This window comes from Halyomorpha halys, unplaced genomic scaffold (genome assembly GCF_000696795.3).
Source record: "Halyomorpha halys isolate HHAL.00 unplaced genomic scaffold, Hhal_1.1 Scaffold387.1, whole genome shotgun sequence".
Lineage (NCBI taxonomy): Eukaryota > Metazoa > Arthropoda > Insecta > Hemiptera > Pentatomidae > Halyomorpha > Halyomorpha halys.
In genome coordinates, this window is record NW_027108721.1 from 239,783 (window position 1) to 248,833 (window position 9,051).

Sequence of the window (9,051 nt, forward strand, 5' to 3'; positions counted from 1 at the left end):
AATCGTTACAATCCAAAATCCTACGTAAAATCCTTGATGCTCCTTATTACGTCACAAATAAACTCATTCATAAAGACCTCAACATCCCATTCGTTGCAGATTTGACCCAAAACACATATGCGTCTTTTTATTCCAAACTCCTTAACCATCCTAACCCATTAATTCTTAATCTTTCATACTTAACAATCCCTGATAATCCTCCGAGGCGTCTGAAAAGAAGATGGCCACGGGACCTTCTAGTTTAAATTAATGTTTGAAGTACCACCAATGGGTGGTTCCTTCCCATGATTTTCTAGTGTATATGAAACATACAACATATTTACTTATTGTATTATTTTGTACAGTTGTAAATTACAATAAATAAATAATAAAAAAAAAAAAAAAAAATTAAAAACTGATGTATTCATTTTCATGAAATCACTGTTGGTTAAACTAAGTGAAATTCACAACTTGTTGGGGTTCTACTTCAACACCCCCTCCAATCTAGCCCAACTCTATATATTACTTGAATATCAATGATAATTTCAATGAATATATCGTAGATATACACCTTTAATAAATTAGATATGTCTTTATTTTGTAGGCCTCAATATTTAATGCAAAGAGCAACTGATGGATTGGCTGACGATGAATTCTCAAACGCAGGGGACGTTTCCTTGCCTTGGTTCCAAAGTTGAGGAGAAGTACGTGCCAAGTGATGATTGTTTGGGTAAGCGATACATTGTTTTTTATTAATTATTTATTAATTAAGCTTAAGAAATTTTTCTAATTATAAACTTTTGTTATATCAGTTATAAAAGTGGTGTACACTGAAAAAAATGCTTATTCTGAAACGCCACAAAATGAACACGTTCTGCTGTTTCATGTTTCCCTTCCCTATCATTGGGAAACCATAGAAACGTTCCAGAAACGAATGCATCTCATTCCAGATTCAATTCATTGTTTCTAATTACCAATTCTGAATTTGGAATTGGCTCTCAACAATTCACCTATTTAAACTAGTGGTATATGTTTTCTTTTCAAGAGTGGTAGAGGATTTGTTGTCAATTTCTATTCATTTACTTCTTCTGTGAGGGCCTTTTCAAAATCAACTATAAATCTTCATATTTACCTATATCTTTACACTCTTAAAAAAAAATTTAAGATATTCTTATTTTCAAATCATTCCTACCTGTTTCTTGGAAACCTAATTCATCAACCTACTTCTCTTATTTTTCACACTTTTATAAGTTTTTATCCTCCTATTTTGCCTTTATTTCAAAAATTAAAATACAACTGTGCTTAATTCATTTATTTATCATAACTTGAACGTTCCAGGGATGCAGCTTCTCTCTCTTTAGCATCTTTTTTCTATTAATTATTAGATATTATTTTTTCTATTAACAATTAGAAGTGCGATTGAATATACAGAACTGTAGAGAAGCTTATTTAATATATATATATATATATATAAACATTATATATGATAAAGAGGAGGACGCAGTATAACCGAACCGTCAAAGATATTAATAAATTAAGCAGAATTGTCTTTTAGCTTTTGATCATGAACTTTAATCAGAGGATAAGAACATTTTTAAAATAGTGAAGGTCAGAGGACAAAGCAAATTATTAAAAAATAATTTATCTAAACATAAAAATTACATTACCGCAAAAGAAAGTTTTGCGCAGAAAATAATTTTTTTATTATTATTTTTAAATGAATTACGATCCTTTGTTGTATAGCTTTTTCATTATTTTGATATGTCCATGTTTTTACATAAATTTTAAGGACCGTTAGTAAATGTGTGTATAAAGCATGCTTTTAAATTTACATTTCATGTTTTTACACTATTCAACATTTTTATTACAAGTTTTACAAATTTCATCTTTTCAGATTTTTTTAAATTAAAGAACGTACATCTCATTACTATAAAGATATGAATTATCTTGAATATCACCGCCTCGGATTACAAAAATATATCTTTAAACCGAAAACCGTCAAATTTAAAAAAAAAAAAAATAAATTGCTTAAAAGTATTAAACAATTTATGATAAGGCCGTGTTTGAAATTCAGGACTGAGATCCGTTATGCTAAGCCTAAACTGATAAATAGTTTTAACCAAGCGATAACTGGACATTGGAGGTCAAAAAAATATACGTCTATTAGAATCTTATAAATTATTAATTAAAATTTTATCTTTGTTAAGTAATTTTGTTTTTGGAAGGCACTCTATTTTCTAATTTATTAAAAAAAAAATTAAATGTTTTTGTTTAAATGGCTATTACTGGTGCATCTGCCCTAAATGGTAAATAATAAAACTGTTTCGTTTTTTCTTTAGGGATAATGAGTTGCCTTTATTCTTCATACATTTTTTATTAATTTCACATTAATATTATATTTTCCTTTACGTTTCGGACCGCCGGATCTTCAGGTCCATATCATATCTCTACAAACAGTTATAATGTGTTATTCATTATTTATTAATAATTTTCATCTATACAATTAATAATATTTAAAGTTTAACATTAATTTTATTGAAAAAAACAATAATGAAATTTGTTTCTTCACGCTTAAAATTTTTCGTTATTGGTAATTTTGCAAACCTACTACTATTATAGTTATTTTTTCCGTTCTTGTGTTTTTTATTTATTATAGGTTTCCTCATTATATGTTTCATACATTCATGTTGCATGGATCAGTGCAAATAACACAATAGTTAACATCAATGATTTTTGAAAGAATTCAACTACTAAACATAGGATGATATATGGATCTGTAATGGAAAATCAATAATAATAAATAAATTTTAGTTAGAGAAGAAAACCATTCTAATAAACGAAAAAGACTCAAGAACGCAAAGCATAACTATAATAGTAAAAAGTATACAAAATACCATAAAAAAAAATTAAGATTAAATAAAACCAATTTTGGTTATTTAATTTTATTAAATTAACTGCAAGTTTAATTAATTATGTAGACGAAATTAATAATACATAATGAATAATATTAGGTAACTATTTTTATTTAAAATGCGTGAAGATGTACGGATGGTTCGAAATGTAATGAAGAATGTATTATTAATATAAAATTAATAAAAAATGTGTTAAGTTTGGTGGTAATTCACTATTCCAGAATAGAAATAATCAGGAAATACAGTTGTAGCATTAGGTTTAAGTGGATGTTTTTGTTTAAGTGCCTATTGAATGTTTACTTAAATAAAAAGTTTTTACTTTTTCAATATTATTAATATTATTTTACTCGTGGCTTTCCTATCAATTCTTTTTTTTAGGTTAATATAAATCTCTAAAAGTTAATTTATTTTCCTATATTTTTGTTTAATACCAATCGGCCTGGTGGGCCTTACATGGTTAATTTATGATGTATTTTTTTTAACAATTCATTATGGGGCGGATTATTGTCTCCTACAAAAGACACTCCTAACTATGTACAATGTTAAACATAAAAAAAAAAAGATAAAATAAATAGATAAAAATAATAACTCTTAATAAAAGATTAAAGTAAAGTTAATTACAAAAACAATGACACTTATGGATTTAAGAAAATAAATAATTGACTTATAATGGAAAAAAAGTTAATTTAAGAAAAAATGTAGAATGACAATAACAGAACTGATAAATATAGAACTTATAACAGGATGTTCTGCAGCATCCTGGCTTCAGTCTTCGGGTTGTGGTTGGGTTTTCCGAGTTGTAGGTCACTGCTCCTTGAACTGCCGGTAACTGGGAGTGGAACTTCATGAATCTTTTTTTTTATTTAATCCTCTATGGCCTCCATTTACAATTCCCGATGCAATTGGCTGTTTCTTACAAACCAAGCAGCATCCACTCCAATTTTTACAAATTTATTTTAAAAAGATTGTAATTTTTTCCTTTTCGTAAAAGGATGCCGCTCCTCAGACTTCACAGCCATAAATCAGCAGTGGCCTGAGCATTGTTTTTAAAATAAGAATAGCTATTTCTGGTTTTAATTTGGACTTGCCATTTAGGATAGGATATAGCATTGTTAACCTTGCATAGGTTTGAGTTTGATGTTGATAAGTTGGTTCCAGGTAAAGCGGCCATCGAGGTAAATTCCCAGGTTTGTTACAGAGAAGATAATTTACTTTAGATTGTATCAAAAACAAACAATTAATGTATTTTTTATAGTCTCCATTATCCGAAATAATCATCTTTATTTCAGTCCTTATGATTGTCTGATCCAAAGTACAAAGCTTAATTTATTAGCAAAAATTTGTCCTATTAATTTATTAAAATTGTAGCCTGGTACTATTTTACCAAGTACCAAATAGTAATTTTAGTTTTAACTGGATGCAACCACTGAAAGAAATCACATTATTTTGCATTTTATTCCCGTCGAAATATTATTGTAGATTCTAGTTCAGCAAATTGATATTACACATCTTATGGAACGTCGAACTGTAGCAACCCCCTGCATTCCTTACGAAATCAGGGAAATATGTGAATAATTGATATTTCCTTATTGTGTCTAGTATTTGTATGTATACAAAAAAATTTGAATGTGTTCTGAGCCTGAATGAAATTTCTTGATAAATGTCCATGTTACGTATCCACTTCAGTTTATGTAACCGATGCTATAAAAATAAACCGATAGCCGATATTAGAAAACCAATAGGTAGCAGATGGTGTCCCAGCTCACCCCAAAATAGATTTGTACATAATACTAAAAAAAAAATCGTAATCGGTTTATCCAAGAGCATTTTTTTTATCTTACGCAACACTTGGATAAAGGATATTTTCTTAATCGTTCTTTGTTATACTGTTATTATGTCACTTAATATAACAGAAAAGACTTTTAGGATTTATAGGATTAATAATCGTGTAATACTGATGGGTTAGAGAGAAAATTTTGAAATCCAGTTATTCAAAATTTGAAATAGGAAGGATGTCGAGTTATTGAGCCGTCCGGAGTTCAGGTGGTCGAGGCGCAGGTCTTTACCACCTGAGAAGTTTAGAGGTGCCGGTTCAAATCCGGCCTAGGGCATTGACTTTTTTTCCACAAAATGAAAAAGTGGAACTTCCACCATAGTTAAAAAAGGTTGGTCACCTGTATAGAACCCCTCCGTATGTCAGAAATGACTGGGAAGGTGGTCATAAAAAAAAAAAAAATCTGAATTCTTTATCTCTTGGGGAAATCTTTTATTGTTGTTGATATTGAAATTAAAAAAAAAATGAATAAATCGAAACTAATGTTTCTTCTAGGCGAATCTGAGATTTATTTTTCATAAGTCATCTCCATCCAGTAACGTACCTAAATGTCTTTTTTCTCTGATTACAAGAAAAATTTTTTTATAAGTTCATGAAACATTAAGGTATATATATATATGGGTGTATGTGCCTATATAAGCCAACCTTAGAGCGTACGCACTCATTAGATAATATACTCCAAACTTATTTTTGTACTGCATTGAAGAAAAGTAAAACATTAATCATGGTTTTATATTACAGAAATACTGAATGAAATGCTTCAAAAAATATCAGTTGAAGACAGAACACTTCGAACCTTAAGAAGGTCTATCGGTTTTTCACAAGTAGTTAAAAAGGTAAGAGACTTCTTATAATTTTTTATAAATTAAAATAATAAGCATAGATTTCCAACGGTTATATGAGTTGTATTATATTGAAACATTTATCCTTTGTTTTATTCCTTAGTTAATGTTGAAAAGACTCTTCTCGAACACTGATAACTCACGCTACACGTGGACATATGACGCTCCTGGAGAACGAATTCAAATAATGTGACGTTTCCAGAAAACAATTTGATCATTCTGGACACATATTCTTGGGCTTATGGTATTAACCATGGCCCTATTTTATAAAGAAAGTTAATAGCATCAGTTCATAAATACAAGTATTTAAACGAGAAAGTAGAAGCATTAATACTTTTGTATTTTAATGAGGATGACTGTTAGTGGTATTGTTGGAGTTGAAAAGTAAAAAATTACAAATTATCGTTGTAAAAGTCAGCGAAATTTTACCTAGTCTGTACTTTATTATGGAAGGACATGCAGGTAACCTTCCGCGGTCGGGCTCATGTAGGATTGCATAATAGATACGTGGGCGATGGATACTTACCAATGCGCCACAGTGGTCGAGAAAACAAAAATTTTGCATATTTTTTGAAATTGTTTATATTATCGTGTACTGACTTTGCTGTGCATGTATTTAATAGTTATATACAAATCGATTTATTTTTTGTTTAGAATAAAAATTACAAATTGTTGATCGTATTAAAAAAAATTAGAATTGACTTCAAGTAAAGTAAAAAAAATGTTAAGAAAAAGTCAAATGAGATTCGTTTTTAGCATTCGATTTATACCATTTCGTGCAGTATAGACGGTCGCCTAACAAGGCGAAAATTTTGAAAAAAAAATGTTAATTTGTTTATTATTATTTAAATTTATTTTCCCAAGGTCTTTTGGGGCGCGAAAAACGAGTATTAACTTTATTTCTCCATAAACAAATATTTTATTCAACTATCCTTAGTCAGTCGGGCTAAATTATTTTATGGCATAGTGTGATTATAACATACGAATAGATTTATTTTTGGATACAGAATAACAAAAATATATAAAAATGTAATGATTGATTTTAAATGTTACAAAATCACAAAAACCCAAAATCGCTTTCTTTATAGTATCTTAACACAAACAAAATCCTTAAGAAAAAGCAAAAAAAGATTTATTTTTAGGGCCCTTAATTCCCTTAAACATGAATTTCATAAAATATTGTTTGTATTTTATGATAGCAAGTTTAATGGTGTATTGCTTCTCTTATATGCCAAAATAGAAGTGTTAAAAGAATTTATCCCATCTGAAGTAGAAACGTATGTTAAAAAATTTTTTTATAGCGAAATAAAGTGGATATTTGTTTTTCGCACCCCCCAAAAAACTTTAAACACGAATTTTGATAGTAATAAAAAATAAAATATTTTTCTCAAAAGCTTCACCTTTCTTCGTGAATAAATATAAAAATTCAATAATGGTACAAACTACCTAAAAATAAAGCCGACAAATTTATAATTTTTAATTTACACGAAACTTCGTATTTAAGGGTTTCATATGGCGCTAAAAACGAATTTTACTTGATTTTCCTAAGAGAATTTTTTTTTGTCTACTTTACTGGAAACGACTTTAGATTTTTTTGTAATTTTGTATACACTTAAACTCATTTTACATGATCAATAATCTTACTTCTTATTTCTCACAAAAAACATATATCGATTGTTATAAGATAACAATTAAATACATGCATATCAAAGCCGGTATACGATAGTAAAATAAAGTTCTAAAATTAAAAAAAATTGTTTTTTATCGGCTCCTAGGCCACATCGGCTAGAACCTTCGGACACGTGACGAATATTTTACGACCTAGAATCAAAAAAAAATTTTCATTGATATCGGTGGTCCCACTTGTTTAACCTTCTCTTGCAGTTCACAATATTTAACGTTACCTACGGACACACCTGTTCCAATCGTAAAAGTCTTCAATTGACAAAATATGATATATGCTTGAACTTAAAAAAAAAAAATAATAAATAAATAAATTAGCCTCCTTTCCTTGCGTTGGAAACAATACTTTGTACTTAAGACATCATAGTATTACCACTTGCCATCTCTAGTGGAGGTTCCACGGTGACGATGATAGTCAGTTTGTCAGATAGTTGATAGTACTATCAACTATCAAGCAGATCCTGATAGTAAGACAACAAATATTAGCTTACACGTTCATAGTGGCTAGGATTGCTTTCTCTATCACTATCACCGTCATCATTGTACCTCCGCTTTAGGTCACTTAATGATAAAATGATTTACTATTATAAGTATCCATTTTTTGCAGGAGATTTTACCACTTCTTATCAACGCTAAAGACGATAGAAAAATCATCGACACTTCAATAAAGTAAGTACCTTTTATTGGGTATAGATACTATAAGTACCTTATGCTGAAATAATTTTAATAATGAAATGGGTTAACTAGCTGGAAGGTTCGATGGCGATATCACCAATCACTATCCATAAATATCTACTCATTGACGCCCGTCAAAACCCAAATCAGTCTTGACGCTATCATCCCACCTACGCTTCGGTCAACCCCTTGGATGTTGACCCGTTGGAACAATATTTATTTTCTTTCTAGAAATAAGTGCATTACTAAGCCCTGCAATCTTACAAGTTTATATTATTAATGACAACCTGAATTACATTTACCGGGACGCAGTTCATGTGATTCGGTCACGTGTGGCCTTCTGAATTTGACGGTTAACTCATCCTTTTTCCGTCCGAATATTTTACGTAATACTTTATTTTCAAAAACCTCAAGTGGCCGTACTTTCCTCAAACGTAAGAGGCCACGTTTCACTTCTGTAAAGAACAGTAGGAGGATTTACAGTTTCGTAAATTTCAACTTTTAAGATTCCGGAAAAAAGATATAAGCTAAAAATTAAAAAAAAAAAATATATATATTTATTGATATTTGCAACTGTATTAAGGATACATGCAATAAGCAAATTTGATGTTAGTTATACAATAGCATGATACAGACATTTATCAATCTACTCATTGATAAAACTCCAATAACAATGCGAGAGGAGAAGATCCCTAGGCCAATTTCTTTTCAAACGCCTAGGTGAATTATCAGGTAATGAAGGAGAAGCTACGTTAAAAACGAGTGGGTTTGGGTGGTTAGTAAGTTTATAATGGAAGTATTGGTGATTTGATTTGTGACAAAGTAAGGAGCATTAAGGATTTTGGATTGGATACGAGATGAATTCGATGGTTTAGTGGAGTTCCGAAGCTCAGAAAGGCCTAATTATAGTCATATAAAAGTTTTTGTAATTACAGTGGAACCTGGCTAAGTGAGAATCGCAGGGGGACCAGTTATTTTTCTCAGTATCCCAGGTTTCTCACTACCCGAGTTTTCTCAGTTACACAGGTGACTAACAAATTTTTCTCACTATCCCAGGTATACAGGAGGACAAAAAAAATTATAGAGTTAGCATTAAAAACGAATTTATTAACAGATTAATACGTAA

At 29.8% G+C, this 9,051-nt stretch overlaps 1 protein-coding gene across 2 annotated transcripts in view; it reads left to right on the forward strand.

Moving 5' to 3' along the window:
• Window positions 1-9,051, forward strand: part of tim (timeless) — a 74,101-nt gene that overhangs the window by 31,775 nt on the left and 33,275 nt on the right. For both annotated transcript variants that reach the window (XM_014422710.3, XM_067047014.1), the window contains exons 2-4: window positions 584-709; window positions 5,467-5,561; window positions 7,858-7,919. In XM_014422710.3, coding sequence (XP_014278196.1) covers window positions 613-709; window positions 5,467-5,561; window positions 7,858-7,919 — 254 coding nt within the window. In that variant the 5' untranslated portion in view covers window positions 584-612. The remainder of the gene's footprint in view (window positions 1-583; window positions 710-5,466; window positions 5,562-7,857; window positions 7,920-9,051) is intronic.